Source organism: Palaemon carinicauda, chromosome 3 (assembly GCF_036898095.1).
Source record: "Palaemon carinicauda isolate YSFRI2023 chromosome 3, ASM3689809v2, whole genome shotgun sequence".
NCBI classification, from domain to species: Eukaryota; Metazoa; Arthropoda; class Malacostraca; order Decapoda; family Palaemonidae; genus Palaemon; species Palaemon carinicauda.
In genome coordinates, this window is record NC_090727.1 from 95,991,525 (window position 1) to 96,009,973 (window position 18,449).

General features: G+C 35.1%; 1 protein-coding gene across 1 annotated transcript; it reads left to right on the forward strand.

Moving 5' to 3' along the window:
- Positions 1 to 305: 305 nt before the first annotated feature.
- Positions 306 to 18,001, forward strand: LOC137638378 (E3 ubiquitin-protein ligase TRIM13-like). Its single transcript, XM_068370406.1, has 6 exons — positions 306 to 714; positions 3,701 to 3,861; positions 8,528 to 9,235; positions 10,165 to 10,254; positions 12,631 to 12,816; positions 17,412 to 18,001. The coding sequence occupies exons 2-6, from the start codon at positions 3,859 to 3,861 to the stop codon at positions 17,943 to 17,945; spliced, it is 1,521 nt and encodes a 506-aa protein (XP_068226507.1). The 5' UTR covers positions 306 to 714; positions 3,701 to 3,858; the 3' UTR covers positions 17,946 to 18,001.
- The last annotated feature ends 448 nt before the right edge of the window (positions 18,002 to 18,449 follow it).

Here is an 18,449-nt window from a genome sequence, read left to right on the forward strand (position 1 = left end):
AGAGACTATATATTCCTTTAGCAACTATTATCTCCACATTAATTATTATTATTCCTAGTTGGAAAAGCAGGAGGCTATAAACCCAACAGGGAAAATAGCCCAGCGAGGAAAGGAAACAAGGAAAAATAAATTTTCAGAACAATAACATTAGAATAATTATCTCCTATATAAACTATAAAAAACATTAACAAACCAAAGAAAGAGAAACAAGATAGAATAGTGTGCCCGTGTGTGCCCGAGTGTACCCTCAAGCAAGAGAACTCTAACCCAAGACAGTGGAAGACCGTGGTACGGAGGCTATGGCACTACCCAAGACAAGAGAACAATAGTTTGATTTTGGAGTGTCCTTCTCCTAGAAGGGCTGCTTGCCACAGCTAAAGAGTCTCTTCTACCCTATCCAAGACATTGGAAGACCACGGAAGAAGCTATGGCACTACCCAAGACTAGAGAACAATGGCTTGATTTTGGCGTGTCCTTCTCCTAGAAGAGCTGCTTACCACAGCTAAAGAGTCTCTTCTACCCTTACCAAGAGGAAAGTGGCCATTGAACAATTAGTGTGTAGTAACCCCTTGGGTGAAAAATAATTCAGTCAACCGTTGCAGATCTAACTGGACGTCTGAATCCAATCTAAGGCTAATTCAGGATGACTCAGCGAGTCTTTTGTTTACCTAGACTTTGCTGAAGACTTTCCCTTCTGAAGAATTATCTTATCAGGTATTTAGGAATTTTATTATGAGGAAGTTTTTGATATTAGATATGATTAGATAAACGTTTTAGCAATGTGAAATTGTCAAGTGTATCAGTGTGTAATAATAATAATAGTAATAATAATAATGATGAGGATGATGATGATGATGATGATGATGATAACCTCCCCTATTTAATAATGAGAAAGTGTCTGGATATATATATATATATATATATATATATATATATATATATATATATATATACTGTATATACATATATATATATATGTGTATATATATATTGCGGTTATTTATTGTTAATTTGTTCTCATCATTTATTTATTTCCTTATTTCCTTTCCTCACTGGGTTATTTTTCCCTATTGGAGCCCTTGGGCTTATAGGATCTTGCTTTTCCAACTAGGGTTGTAGCTTGGATAGTAATGATAATATATATATATATATATATATATATATATGTGTGTATATATATATACATATATATATATATGTATGTGTGTATGTATGTACAGTATGTATGTATGTATTTCCAGTCACACTAACAGGAATTACCAGATGTATAACTGCTCGGTCTCTCCCTGTCCCTCGGGTAGAGGGAGAGGGAGCAGTCAAACCCTGTTGAGAGGGGGTACCCTGAGAAGTACACTGGGAAACAACTGCCATATTGTAGTTAGGAAAGGGGGGAGGGGTAAGAAGGGTTAAATCTGTGTGCATAATAATAATAATAATAATAATAATAATAATAATTCACAGTGACGAGAGGAGAGTATTGTACATGGAAAATCAACATTAATATGAGTAACTGTATTACTGAAAACAAGATAATGACAAAATACTTTCAAACACCTGTCCGGTGTTTCTCTCCAGCACAGGTGTTCGAAAGTTTATGGTGTCCTATTTTCTCAATGACACAGGTGTTGATATCATTGTGGATTTTCGATTTACAATAATAATAATAATAATAATAATAATAATAATAATAATAATAATAATAATAATAATAATAGCAAAACAGCCACATCAACAACAACAACAACAAAATAACAACAACAACAACAACAACCACAATAATAATAATAATAATAATAATAATAATAATAATAATAATAATAGAAAAACAGCCACATCAACAACAACAACAACAAAATAACAACAACAACAACAACCACAATAATAATAATAATAATAATAATAATAATAATAACAATAATAATAATAGAAAAACAGCCACATCAACAACAACAACAACAAAATAACAACAACAACAACAACAACAACAACAACAATAATAATAATAATAATAATAATAATAATAATGATAATAATAATAACAATAATAATAATAACAGGAACTTCAATAATAATAATAATATTAATGATAATAATAATAATAATAATAACAACAACAACAACAACAACAACAGGAACTTCAATAATAATAATAATAATAATAATAATAATAATAATCTGACAGGAAAAATTATAAATAGGACGATCAGTGGTAAAACCAAATTAATAACACTGTATGATTATTTACCTAATTATACAAAACATACACAAACAAAAATAAACAACAGTAACAACAGCAAAGCCAGAATGCACGCGTGCTTTTGCTTGCCTTGTTTGAAGTACTTATTGATTGCGGCGTCTCTGTGGCGACAGGGGATCGCGTGCTTGCAAAGTCTTTAATGCAAATAAAGGTATAAAGGCTGCACATGAATAGCACAGACAAGGGACAGTGAGAATGCAGGAGAATGTCCTAGAGACTGACCATTTATACATATGATCAGCGCCCAAGTTTAGGCCAGGGAGTTTTAAGGTTTAAAGGCCACTCATGAATAGCACAGACAAGGGACAGTGAGAATGCAAGAGAATGCCCTAGAGACTGACCATTTATACATATGATCAGCACCCAAGCTAAGAACAGGGAATTTTAAGGTTTAAAGGCCACTCATGAATGGCAGAGGCTAGGGACAGTGACATTGCCCTAGCTAGCACGAGAATGCCCTAGAGACTGACCATATATACATATGATCAGCGCCAAAGCCCCTTCTCCACCCAAGCTAAGGCCAGTGAGTTTTAAGGTTTAAAGGCCACTCATGAATGGCAGAGGCAAGGGACAGTGACATTACCCTAGCTAGCAGGATAATGCCCTTGAGACTGACCATTTATACATATGATCAACGCCCAAGGCCCCTCTCCATCCAAGCTAAGGACAGGGAATCTTAAGGTTTAAAGGAATTTCATGAATGACAGAGGCAAGGGACAGTGACATTGCCCTAGCTAGCAGGACAATGCCCTGGAGACTGACCATTTATACATATGATCAGCGCCCAAGCCCCCTCTCCACCCAAGCTAAGGCCAGGGAGTTTTAAGGTTTAAAGGGCACTCATGAATGGCAGAGGCTAAGGACAGTGACATTGTCCTAGCAGGATAATGCTCTAGAGACTGACCTTATCTGATCAGCGCCCAAGCCCCTTCTCCACCAAAGCTAGGACCAAGGATGGCCACGCAATGGTTGTTGATGACTCAGCAAATAGACCTATAGGCTCCCCAAACCCACCATCCTTAGATCACATGGATGGTGAAATTGCAGAGACCAAAGGAAATAAGAGTTTAAGCGGGACTCGAACCCCAGGCTGGCGATCACCTGGCAAGGACGCTACCACGTAGGCCACCACTCATGTCCTTTGTCCTTTTATTATTTTCATTTTTTTATTTAGATAAAGAAACGTATTTTATTTTTCATTTTTTTTTTAACATTTTCTTTAATTAAGTGTAGTTTTTTTTAAATATTAGGCGAATATAGGATGGTTTTTCTATCATTATTATTATTATTATAATTATTATTATTATTACTACTACTATTACTAGTTAAGCTACAGCCCTATGTTAAGACCAGCTTTAAAACCTTATTTCTTTGCTTAGCTATTATCTACGTCCGTCGCACGAAATATCTATAAGTTAATTCTGTCCCTGTTTTACTTTTCAGGAAGTGACTCTCGTCCTTAGGATGGACATGTTGATAAAGACTAAGTATGACTATTTAGTTAAATCTGGGTCAATTTCACCTCCAAAACCGTCTTCCCTATTCGAGTGTCCCTGAGGAAAGCCACATCATAGTTTCAGTCGAAACAGCTGTATTTAAAAATGGTTTGCATAGAATGTTTTTTTTTCTTTAAAGTTGAATGCAAAATTTTCTCCTCTGTTTTTTCAAGTTATAATATTTCTTTGAAAAATGGTTTGTATAGAATGTGTGTGTTTTTTTTTTTTTTTTTTTTTTTTTTTTTTTTTAAAGTTGAATGCTAAATTTTCTTCTCTGTTTTTTCAAGCTATAATATTTCTTTGGCTGGAAGAGTGCTAATGAGCATAAAGTAAATAATTAGTTTTACATTTTTTTTTCTTTAGAGTTGAATGCAAAATTTTCTCCTCAGTTTTTCAAGCTATAATATTTCTTTGGCTATAAGAATGCTAATTACTTTTTTTTTCTTTAGAGTTGAATGCAAAATTTTCTTCTCTGTTTTTTCTAGCTATAATATTTCTTTGGCCTCAATGATGCTAATGACTATAAAGTAAATCATTAGTTTTACATATTAATGAATATAAAAGTTGACAATTATGTATTAAAGTTGAATGCAAAATTTTCTTCTCTGTTTTTCAAGTTATAAAATTTCTTTGGCCTCAATGATGCTAATCACCATAAAGTAAATAATCAGTTTTACATGTGCTTAATGAATATAAAAGTTGAAAATTATATACAATAGAAATTTTTTAAGTATATGATTCCTTTCATATACTTGAACTGTTTCTTAAGTATAGAATTCCTTTCATATACTTGAACTGTTTTTTAAGTATAGAATTCCTTTTATATACTTGAAATGTCTTTTATAAAGTATAGAATTCCTTTCATATACTTGAACTGTCTTTTTTAAAGTATAGAATTCCTTCATAAACTTCAACTGTCTCTTTTAAAGTATAGAATGCCTTCCATATACTTGAACTGTCTTTTTTTTAAGTATAAAATTCCTTTTATATACTTGAACTGTTTTTTAAGTATAGAATTCCTTTTATATGCTTGAAATGTCTTTTATAAAGTATAGAATTCCTTTCATATACTTGAAATATCTTTTTAAAAGTGTAGAATTCTATCATATACTTGAACTGTCTTTTTTTTTAAGTATAAAATTCCTTTTATATACTTGAACTGTTTTTTAAAGTATAGAATTCCTTTCATTTACTTGAAATTTCTTTTTAAAGTATAGAATTCCCTTTATATACTTTAAATGTCTTTTTTAAAGTGTAGAATTCTATCATATACTTGAACTGTCTTTTTTAAAGTTTAGAATTCCTTTAATATACTTGAAATGTCTTTTTTAAAGTGTAGAATTCCTTTATATACTTGAACTGTCTTTTTTAAAGTGCAGAATTCCTTTTATATACTTGAACTGTCTTTTTTAAAGTTTATAATTACTTTCATATACTTGAACTGTCTTTTTTAGAGTATAGAATTCCTTTCATATACTTGAACTGTCTTTTTTAAAGTATAGAATTCCTTTTATATACTTGAACAGTCTTTTATAAAGTATAGAATTTCTTTTATAAACTTGAACTGTTTTTTAAGTATAGAATTCCTTCCATATACTTGAAATGTCCTTTTTAAAGTATAGAATTCCTTTAATATACTTGAAATGTCTTTTTTAAAGTATAGAATGCCTTTCATATACATGAACTGTCTTTTTTTAAGTATAGAATTCCTTTCATATACTTGAACTGTCCTTTTTAAAGTGTAGAATTCTTTGCATATACTTCAACTGTCTATTTTAAAGTATAGAATTCCTTTAATATATTTGAACTGTCTTTTTTAGAGTATAGAATTCCTGTCATATACCTGAACTGCCTTTTTTAGAGTAGAGGAACCTGCTATATACTTGTCTAAGAAATCTATTTCATGTTGCTGTTTTTAGAAGGTTTTGTTTTAATTGTTAGCTACTTCTCTTGTAGTTTCCTTATTTCCTTTCCTCGCTGGGCTATTTTCCCTATTAGAGCATTCGGGCTAATAGCATCCTGCTTTTCTTATTAGGGTTGTAGCTTAGCAAGTAATGATGATGATAATAATAATAATAATAATAGTGCTTAGCTACCACTACTACTACAACTACTACTACTACTAATAATAATGATAATAACAATAATAATAATAGTGCTTAGCTAATACTGCTACTACTACTACTACTACTACTACTACTACTACTACTACTGCTACTACTACTACTACTACTACTAATAATAATAATAATAGTGCTTAACTAATAATAATAATAATAATAATAATAATAATAGTGCTTAGCTACTACTACTACTACTACTACTACTACTACTACTAATAATAATAATAATAATAACTATAGTGCTTAGCTAATAATAATAATAATAATAATAATAATAATAATAGGCAATCAACTAGGGCACCTCATCTGCAATGCTGACCCGATACTGGTTTCTAACATCAGCGCCGTCATTGGGGCTGCTGATATAGCTTCCTCTCCAGCACTGAATTGAGAGCACTTAGCAAAATTATAGACAAAACATCTTAACTAGCATTTTTAGGCTATAAACTGATTGGCAGAGCGCTTATTCTCAAAGGGGTTGCATAGGGCGTTGCTCCCTAACCACGAACTGTTAGGAAAAAAAAAAAAAAAAAAAAAAAAAACGTAATTTTAATCGGAAATTCTCCCTAAAAATATACTTTTCTAGAGCGTATTTCAGTAAAATACAGGCGACCGTAATTTGACCTTACTTTGTTATTATCTTTTTATGGATTGGTGACCGTAATATCAGTCTTTTACGACAATATAACCGTTTTGAAAACGGTGAAAATGCTGGAATGAATGTTGCCAGACATTTAACGTTTATTTACTGGAAATTTTTAACAGTCCGGGTTATCTGTGACACAGTGTAAAAGACCTTGTTTTAATCTTAGCATTTTATAAACTGCATCAGTATCTATTATTATTATTATTATTATTATCATTATTATTATTATTATTATTATTATTATTATTATCATTATTACTTGCTAAGCTACAACACTAGTTGGAAAAGCAGGATGCTTTAAGGCCAAGTGCTCAAAATCGTATATTATTATTATTATTATTATTATTATTATTATTATTATTATTATTATCACTTGCTAAGCTACAACCCTAGTTGGAAAAGTAGGATGCTATAATCCCGAGGGCTTCAACAGGGAAAATAGCTCAGTGAGGAAAGGAAATAAGAGAAGTAATTAACTATTCAAATAAAATATTCTAAGAACAGTAACAACATTAAAATAAATATTTCATACATGAAATATCAAACCTTTTAAAAAACAAGAGGAAGAGAAATAAGATAGAATAGTGTGCCCGAGTGTACCCTCAAGCAAGAGAACTCTACCCCAAGATACTGAAAGACCATGGTACAGAGGCTATGGCATTTCCATGTGTATGTCACAACTAGAAATACATTCAATGTCATTTCAATTTGATGTTATTTTTCTATCATTCTTTATCTTCATCAAAAGAGACATTTTGACTCTCAATAATTGTTAGTAAGCTAATACAGTTTAGAAAATGTTACTTACCAAATTCAAACATTTAACAATATCAGATTCTATTTATAGAAAGTTTTCCTTACATATGACTTTCTTTTATTGCTGGCAAGCAAATACAGTTTCCAAATTGTCACCTACCAAATTCAAACCTTTAACAGTATCAGGCGTTTCTCCTTATAGAAATTTCTCCCTAGATAATATGTAGTTGAAACCACACCTAGATAATCCATAGTCATTATAGCATTTAGCTAAAACCATACCCAGAGAATTCCTAGATACTACATTATGTAGCTAAAATCACACCCAGATAATCCCTAGATACTACAGTATGTTAGCTAAAAGCACACCCACAGAATCCCTAGATACTAAAATATGTAGCTAAAACCACACCCAGAGAATCCCTTGATACTAAAGTATGTAGCTAAAATCACACTCAGATAATCCCTAGATACTACAGTATGTTAGCTAAAAGCACACCCACAGAATCCCTAGATACTACATTATGTAGCTAAAACCACACCCAGAGAATCGCTAGATACTACAGTATGTAGCTAAAACCACACAGAGAAAATCCCTAGATACTACAGTATGTAGCTAAAACCACACCCAGAGAATCCCTAGATACTACAGTATGTAGCTAAAACCACACCCAGAGAAGCGCTAGATACTACAGTATGTAGCTAAAGTCACACCAAGAGAATTCCTAGATACTACAGTATGTAGCTAAAACCATACCCAGAATATTCCTAGATACTAAATATGTAGCTAAAACCACACCCAGAGAGTCCCTAGATACTACAGTATGTAGCTAAAACTGCACCCAGAGAACCTCTAGATACTATACTATGTAGCTAAAACCACAGCCAGAGAATCCCTAGATACTAAAATATGTAGCTAAAACCACACCCACAGAATCCCTAGATATTACAGTATGTAGCTAAAACAACACTCAGAGAATCCCTAGATACTTAAGTATGTAACTAAAACCACACCCACGAGACAGATACGGCAGTATTTAGCTAAAAGCACACCCAGAGAATCTCTAGATACTACACTATGTAGCTAAAACTGCACCCAGAGAATCTCTAGATACTACACTATGTAGCTAAAACTGCACCCAGAGAATCTCTAGATACTACAATATGTAGCTAAAACTGCACCCAGAGAATCTCTAGATACTACACTATGTAGCTAAAACTGCACCTATACAATTCCTACTCGTTCCAGGCATCTAACGCGTCCATGGAATGCGGAATATGCAACGAAATCTACAACGAACAAGAGTTCTGTCCAAGAATGCTGCCTTGCTTCGACTGCATCTGTTCCAGCTGCATAGACCAGCTCATCAAGACGAACAACCAATCTTGCCCCTTCTGTCGCAAGGCGTTCCAGGCCACATCCGCCAACGACTTCAGACCGAACAACGCGCTCCTGGACCTGGTGAAGTACATCGCCGAAGTGGAGTCTGGAAAGAGGTCCCACTATACCAAGAGGACTAAGTCCTTCGCGGCCTGGAAGAAGGACTTCAGGCGTGATATCAACGAGGGGATCCTAGCCGAATGCGTGAGGTCCAAGGCGCAGATTCAGGGCGCCATTGAGAGGAACGAGAAGATGGAGGAGAGGTTCCTGCAAGTGAACGGCGAGATCAAGAACGAAATCCAGAGGGACCTTCTGGAAATCGAGGAGATTAACGGAAAGAGGGTGAAGGAACTGCAGGATAACAAGGCTCACTTGAGGGGTATCCTAGATACGCTCCTGAAGGAGGAAGGGAAAATCAAGGATGCGTACGATAAGCTGGAGGGATCGGTAAACTTCACCTCGGCTGGTCCTGTCATTGATAGCATTGAAGGGATTGAGAAATCTATCAAGACTTTCTCCGGAGAAGTTGAGGAATTTATTTCCAAGGAGGAGGTCATGTATAATGATATCAAAATGGTAAGTAAGTTCTCTCTCTCTCTCTCTCTCTCTCTCTCTCTCTCTCTCTCTCTCTCTCTCTCTCTCTCTCTCTCTCTCTCTCTCATTTTAGCCATTAGGAGTGGTACCTACAACATTCTCTCTCTCTCTCTCTCTCTCTCTCTCTCTCTCTCTCTCTCTCTCTCTCTCTCTCTCTCTCTCTCTCTCATTTTAGCCATTAGGAGTGGTACCTACAACATTCTCTCTCTCTCTCTCTCTCTCTCTCTCTCTCTCTCTCTCTCTCTCTCTCTCTCTCTCTCATTTTAGCCATTAGGAGTGGTACCTACAACATTCTCTCTCTCTCTCTCTCTCTCTCTCTCTCTCTCTCTCTCTCTCTCTCTCTCTCTCTCTCTCTCTCTCTCTCTCATTTTAGCCATTAGGAGTACAACTTTCTCTCTCTCTCTCATTTTAGCCATTAGGAGTGGTACCTACAACTTTCTCTCTCTCTCTCTCTCTCTCTCTCTCTCCCTCTCTTAGCCATTAGGATTGGTACCTACAACTTCTCTCTCTCTCTCTCTCTCTCTCTCTCTCTCTCTCTCTCTCTCTCTCTCTCTCTCTCTCTCTCTCATTTCAGTCATTATGAGTGGTACCTACAACTCTCTCTCTCTCTCTCTCTCTCTCCACAGACACTCAATAAATTCTAATCGAGCTTAGTTAAAAATTCCCTTAACAACAGAAGTGTATTCTCTTCTGTCACATGTATTCAATCTCTCTCTCTCTCTCTCTCTCTCTCTCTCTCTCTCTCTCTCTCTCTCTCTCTCTCTCTCTCTCTCTCTAATCCCTTAACCATAATTTTAACCATTTTCATAATAAGTAAAACTTTGGAAATGTTATAAACCATAATGAATAACTCTGATATCACATATATCTTATTAAATAAACACTAAATTTCCCTGTATTTCTCCATCAAGGAACTGGATTATACAAAGAGGAAAGTGAGCATCATCCAAGAGATTCTTTCGACCGAGAGAGAAGAGGAAAATGAGGCTGCCATTATAACGGTGAGACTTTTTTTCCAATATTGAAATTGTCAAAAATTTTGGGATATGATTCTCTATTCGAGGCGTACCTGGTTCGCGATCTGCTGGACTGGGTTCGAGCCCCGCTCAAGCTCGGTAGTTTCTTGTAGTGTCTGCAACCTTCCCTGCCTAGTGATCTGCTAGACTGGAGGTCGAGCCCCGCTCAAGCTTGTAGTGTTCGCAACCTTCCCATCCTTGTGAGCTAGGTTATTCGAAGCGTCCCTGCCTAGTGATCTGCTAGACTAGAGTTCGAGCCCCACTCAAGCTTGTAGTGTTCGCAACCTTCCCATCCTTGTGAGCTAGGTTATTCGAAGCGTCTCTGCCTAGTGATCTGCTGGACTGGGGTTCGAGCCCCGCTCAAGCTCTGTAGTTTCTTGTAGTGTCTGCAACCTTCCCATCCTTGTGAGCTAGCTTACTGGAAATATATCTGACTAGCGATCTGCTAGACTAGAGTTCAAGCCCCGCTCAAGCTCGGTAGTTTCTTGTAGTGTCTGCAACCTCGCCATCCTTGTGAGCTAGGGATGGGAAGTTTGGGGGAGCCTATAGGTCTACCTGTAGGGTGTTCAGCTGCCACTGCCTGGCTCTACCTAGTCCTAGCTTGGGTGGAGAAGGGATTGGGCACTCATTATATGTATATATTGTCAGTCTCTATGACATTGTCACTGTCCTTTGCCTCTGCGATTCATGAGCGACCTTTAAACCTTCTATATATATATATATATATATATATATATATATATATATATATATATATATATATATATATATATATATATATATATATATATATATATATATATATATATATATAGGCAGATTTAGCCGTAGTGAAATTCTGGATTGGCGTAACTATTATCATTATTATTATTATTACTTGCTAAGCTACAACCCTAGTTGGAAAAGCAGGATGCTATAAGTCCAAGGGCTCCAACAGGGAAAATAGCTTAGTGAGGAAAGGAAAAGAGTAAAAATAAAATATTCTAAAAATAGCAACAACATTAAAATAAATATTTCTTATATAAACTAAAAAAACTTTAACAAAACAAGAGAAAAGGTTGGATAGAATAGCATGCCCGAGTGTACCCTCAAGCAAGAGAACTCTATCCCAAGACAGTGGAAGACCATGGTACAGAGGCTATGACACTACCCATGACTAGAGAACACTGGTTTGATTTTGGAGTGTCCTTCTCCTAAAAGATCATAGCTTAAGAGTCTCTTCTACCCTTACCAAGAGGAAAGTAGCCACTGAACAATTACAGTGCAGTAGTTAACCCCTTGGGATTGAAGGTAACTAGTTAATTTGCTGGTTAATAATAGAAGATTCAACTCGGGAAATTAAATAAAACTTACTCCAAGAAGTTTCATTCCAGCTATGACCAGATTGTGGAACGATCTCCCTAATCTAGGTGTTGAATTACTGGAATTTCAGAAGTTCAAACTTGTTGCAAATTCTTCTCTGTTGAACAGGTTGACATAAGTATAGTTTTATAATTTATGTACGATTGAACTTTAGTAACATTGTTAATTATATCAATATAATCTATGTTTTTATTCATTATATATATATATATATATATATATATATATATATATATATATATATATATATATATATATATATATATAGTTTATTTGCTATTCCCTTGTTTCATTTCCTCACTGAGCTACTTTCCCTGTTAGAATCCTTGGGCTTATAGCATCCTGCTTTTCCAACTAGGGTTGTAGCTTAGCAAGTAATAATAATAATAATAATAATAATAATAATAATAATAATAATAATAATAATAATAATAAACTAGCTGTTTGGTAAAAGAAAAATTTATTTGAATAAAAATGAAGCGAGAAAGTTTTACCTATCATGAAAATTAGATTTTTTTTCATCTCTTTCTATAAATTATTATTCTGCATTACAGAGCTATAAGAATTATAAGGCCAAATTTAATTTAACATATTACCTATATAAAAAATCTAAACTACTTTCGAAATTTAGAACTGTTTTATCACAAAAAAATGACACAATATATCAATAAAATCTAAACTGTTTTCGAAATTTAGAACTGTTTTATCACAAAAAAAATGACACAATATATCAATAAAATCTAAACTATTTTCGAAATTTAGAACTGTTTTATCACACACAAAAAATGACACAATATATCAATAAAATCTAAACTATTTTCGAAATTTACAACTGTTTTATCAAAAAAAAAAAAAAAAGTCAAATTATATCAATAAAATCTAAACTATTTTCGAAATTTAGAACTGTTTTATCACAAAAAAAAAGAAAAAAAAATGTCAAATTATGATCCTATATCTGAATCCTTTATCACCCCAAGATGGATTTCTCGTCCTCTGCAGGCCAATGACCTTCGGAGGATGAGCGGGCCCTTGAGGAAACTCGTGGAAAACGGCCGTTTCCTCGCCTTCCAGGAGTACAGGGGCAGGAGAAGATACGCCGTGATGAAGATGGCGTCCAGACAGAGACTTCTTTTGTTCCACCTGAAGGAGTTAGAACACCTGCCGGATGAGGTTCTTCTAGTGAAGGTGGAGATTTTCTTGTCCTCAGTTAATTTATATTTACCTCCTCCAACGAAATTGGAAGGAGGTTATGTTTTATATCCTATTTGTGTGTTTGTAAACACCTTCCTGGCCACAATTTTAATCGTAGAGTAAGGAAAATTGCAGGGATTGTATTATGTAAAAAGCTGGAAATTATTAAATTATGGATGGTCAAGGTCAAAGGTCAGGCAAAATGTCCAATTCACGTAATCCGCCATGAGTTTGGACATCGTTGCCACAGAGACTTCAAACTTGGTTCATATTTGAGTGTATGAAAATCCACGTCAATTAATACATGTTAAGGATAAAGGTCAATGTCGAGTCCAAGATCAAGATCAAGCAGAAGGTCAAATTCCGGTCATCAACCATACGACCTCAATTTTAATCGTAAAGTAATGAAACTTACAGGGATTTTAAACTGTTATGTAGAGAGCTGGGAATTATTAAAATTGGAAGGTCAAAGGTCAAGATCACAGACGAGTAAAACGTCCAAAATCAGCCCAATAAGCTGAGAAATAAGCTACGCTGCGGAGGTCTGCGCTCTACTAAATGCCCCTCTATAGTCCATTTCTTTTAGCGAAGCATATTTGCACCGACTCGCAGCGGTGCCCTTTTAGCTCTAAAAAGTTTCCTGATCGCTGATTGGTTGGACAAGACAATTCTAACCAATCAGCGATCAGGAAACTTTTCTGAGCTAAAAGCGCACTGCAGCGAGTCGGTGCAAATCTGCCTCGCTAAAAGAAATGGACTATAGTTAGTCTTGTATTAACCCATGGTAGGACCCCAAGGCTTCGAGCTTCTTTAGGCCCCAATAGCACAAGCCCCGTAAATTTCATGTTCTCCTTTCGTACAATTTATTACAATAATATTACAATTAAAGTAAATAAAACGGATTTTGAAGCGAAGCGAAAAATCTATTTTTGGGTGAGGTAGCCATGTCGTCCTGATGGAAGTTCCATCAGGACGACATGGCCTGAGCCCAAAAATACATTCTTGGGATGTCGTATATAGTCAATTTCTTTTAATGAGGCGCATTTGCACCGACTCGCACTGGTGCCCTTTTAGCTCGGAAAAGTTTCCTGGTCGTTCATTAGTTAGAATTATCTTGTCCAACCAATCAGCGATCAGGAAACTTTTCCCAGCTAAAAGGGCAACCGCTGCGAGTCGGTGCAAATCTACCTCGCTATAAATATTGTCTATAGTTGCCATTATAAAGAGAATCTCATAGTTGATCGATGGAACATCCGAAGTTCAAACTTGCAGTGAACATTTCTATGTTAAATAGTTTGACATACGTTTCTCTTTATAGTTTATATATAACAAATCTATTCAAACGTTTGTTACTGATCTTCAAATGTTTTATATTTCATCATTCATTACTTCTCATATACTGTATAATATATTACATTATTTCCTTTCCTCACTGGGCTGTTTTCCCGGTTGGAGCCCTAAGACTTGTAACATCCTACTTTTCCAACCAGGGTAGTAGCTTAGTTATCAAGAATAAGGTCTCCAACATGGAAAAACAGCCCAATGAGGAAAGGAAATAGAGAAATAAACCACAAGAGAAGCAACGAACAATCGATATTTCATTATTTCCTTTCCTCACTGGACTGTTTTCCCTGTTGGAGCCCTAGGACTTGTAACATCCTACTTTTCCAACCATGGTAGTAGCTTAGTTATCAAGAATAAGGTCTCCATGGAAAAACAGCCCAATAAGGAAAGGAAATAGAGAAATAAACCACAAGAGAAGCAACGAACAGTCGATATTTTATTATTTCCTTTCCTCACTGGGCTGTTTTCCGTGTTGGAGCCCTAAGACTTGTATCATCCTACTTTTCCAACCAGGGTAGTAGCTTAGTTATCAAGAATAAGGTTTCCAACATGGAAAAATAGCCCAATGCGGAAAGAAAATAAAGAAATAAACCACTAGAGAAGCAACGAACAATCGATATATCATTATTTCCTTTCCTCACTGGGCTGTTTTTCCTCTTGGAGCCCTAAGACTTGTAACATACTACTTTTCCAACCAGGGTAGTAGCTTAGTTATCAAGAATAAGGTCTCCAACATGGAAAAAGAGCCCAATGAGGAAAGGAAATAGAGAAATAAACCACAAGCAACGAACAATTTATATAAAATATCTTGAGAACAGTAACATTGAAATAGGTATTTAATATAAAAAACTATAAACTTATGTCAGGTTATTCTTTAATACAGTTCTCTTTTCCTTTTTATCTATTCATTTATTTAATTTTTTATTTTTTTCCATTTATTCATCTATTCATTCATACATTTTGCAGCACAAAAGTGCAAGGATTTTTGCCAGCGATTCTTTATATAATGTAATTCCATTTTCCTCTTTACCTATTCATCTATTATTTGTTAGTTTATTCATTTTTCTTTTCATCCATTTATTCATCAATTCATAAATTTTTCAGCTCGAGGGAGCAACGGTTTTTGCAGGTGAATCTGTAGAAAAAGCAGTTTTCTTATTATCTAGTTTATTTATTTTTCTTTTCATCCATTTATTCATCAACTGACACATTTTTTTTCAGCACGAGGGAGCAACGGTTTTTGCAGACAAACCTTCAGAAAAAGCAGTTTCCTTATTTTTAGTTTATTCATCTCTCTTTTCATCCATTTATTCATCAACTCATACATTTTTTTCAGCACGAGGGAGCAACGATTTTTGAAGGCGAATCTTTAGAAAAAGCAGTTTCTTTATTTTTAGTTTATTTATTTTTATTTTCAGTCATTTATTCATCAACTCATACATTTTTTCAGCACGAAGGAGCAACGGTCTTTTATCTATTTATTCATTCATTTGTTTCTTTATCTTCTCATCCATTTATTCATCAACTCATACTTTTTTTTCAGCACGAAGGAGCGACGATTTTTGCAGGCGAACCTTCAGAAAAAGCAGTTTCCTTATTTTTAGTTTATTCATCTCTCTTTTCATTCATTTATTCATCAACTCATACATTTTTTCAGCACGAAGGAGCAACGGTCTTTTATCTATTTATTCATTCATTTGTTTCTTTATCTTCTCATCCATTTATTCATCAACTCATACTTTTTTTCAGCACGAAGGAGCGACGATTTTTGCAGGCGAACCTTCAGAAAAAGCAGTTTCCTTATTTTTAGTTTATTCATCTCTCTTTTCATTCATTTATTCATCAACTCATACATTTTTTCAACCCGAAGGAGCAACGGTCTTTTATCTATTTATTCATTCATTTGTTTCTTTATCTTCTCATCCATTCATCAACTCATACATTTTTTTTCAGCACGGAGCGACGATTTTTGCAGGCGAACCTTCAGAAAAAGCAGTTTCCTTATTATTTAGTTTACTTATTTTCATTTTCATACATTTATTCATCAACTCATACATTTTTTCAGCACGAAGGAGCAACGGTCTTTTATCTATTTATTCATTCATTTGTTTCTTTATCTTCTCATCCATTCATCAACTCATACATTTTTCAGCATAAAGGAGCAACGGTCTTTTATCTATTTATTCATTCATTCGCTTGTTTATTTTTTTCATCCATTTATTTATCAACTCATACATTTTTTTCCAGCACGAAGGAGCGACGATTTTTGCAGGCGAACCTTCAGAAAAAGCAGTTTCCTTATTATTTAGTTTATTTATCTCTCTTTTCATCCATTTATTCATCAACTCAATACATTTTTTCAGCACGAAGGAGCAACGGTCTTTTATCTATTTATTCATTCATTTGTTTGTTTATTTTATCATCCACTTATTCATCAACTCATACATTTTTCAGCCCGAAGGAGCAACGGTCTTTTATCTATTTATTCATTCATTCGTTTTTATTTTTTTTCATCCACTTATTCATCAACACATACATTTTTCAGCACGAGGGGGACAAGTTTTTTTTATCTATTTATTTATTCATTCGTTTGTTTATTTTTTTCATCCACTTATTCATCAACTCATACATTTTTCAGCACGAAGGAGCAACGGTCTTTTATCTATTTATTCATTCATTTGTTTCTTTATCTTCTCATCCATTCATCAACTCATACATTTTCCAGCACGAAGGAGAAACGGTCTTTTATCTATTTATTTATTCATTTGTTTCTTTATCTTCTCATCCATTTATTCATCAACTCATACTTTTTTTCAGCACGAAGGAGCGACGATTATTGCAGGCGAACCTTCAGAAAAAGCAGTTTCCTTATTATTTAGTTTATTTATTTATATTCTCATTCATTTATTCATAAATTCATACATTTTTTCAGCACGAAGGAGCAACGGTCTTTTATCTATTTACTTATCAATTTGTTTCTTTATTTCTTTCATCCACTTATTCATCAACTCATACATTTTTTTTCAGCACGAAGGGACAACGATTTTTGCAGGCGAACCTTCAGAAAAAGCAGTTTCCTTATTTTTAGTTTATTCATCTCTCTTTTCATTCATTTATTCATCAACTCATACATTTTCTCAGCACGAAGGAGCAACGGTCTTTTATCTATTTATTTATTAATTTGTTTGTTTATTTTTTTCATCCACTTATTCATCAACTCATAATTTTTTTTTTTTTTTTTTCAGCACGAAGGAGCAACGATTTTCGCAGGCGAATCCTCCAAGAGAACCTTCTTGGAACTCGACGTCGGAGGGGCCTACCAGCTAATGCTTATCATCCGTTTTATCAACAACGGTTCCTACGCGCAGAACTTCTTCCACCTCTGCCTGGGAGACCTGGGCCCATCTTACGCCGGCTGCAAGTTCCTGGAGGTAATCGACAAGGACAACGACGGGGAGCGCATCATCACGGGAGACTACGAGCGGAACGATGGAAATGGAGGGAAGGCGGTTATCCAGGGCGTGGATTGGGGTGGGGAAGGGAAGAAGGATATTTATCTAGGACAGACGCTAGAGGAGGGGCTTGTAGGAGGAGGGAGTAACCTGGAGGAGAGGGTGTCGAAGTTTATTATAGTGACGTCCACAGACCAAGCGATGGATGCCTGCTATCCCTTTGGGATGGTCGAGGAAGGACTGGGGATTCTTAGAGATGCTATCCTACACTATCCCAATACGCCTCCTATCACGATTAGGAATTGTGGGATGGTTTTGCCTCTGTGAAGGATCGATTTAAGGATTTGAAGTTTATTATAGTGACGTCCACAGACCAAGCGATGGATGCCTGCTATCCCTTCGGGATGGTCGAGGAAGGGCTGGGGATTCTTAGAGATGCTATCCTACACTATCCTAATACGCCGCCCATCACGATTAGGAATTGTGGGATGGTTTTGCCTCTGTGAAGGATCGATTTAAGGATTCGAAGGATTTGGTTTACTGTGATTTGCTCATATCTAAGACCATGGATTTGCCTCTGTGAAGGATTGATTTAAGGATTCGAAGGATTTGGTTTACTGTGATTTGCTCATACCTAGACCGTGGTATCCTACACTATCCTAATACGCCGCCTATCACGATTAGGAATTGTGGGATGGTTTTGCCTCTGTGAAGGATCGATTTAAGGATTCGAAGGATTTGGTTTACTGTGATTTGCTCATACCTAAGACCCAGGGCCAATAGAATTATGGATTTGCCACTTGGCTTGCAATTTTCTAAGACGAATACATC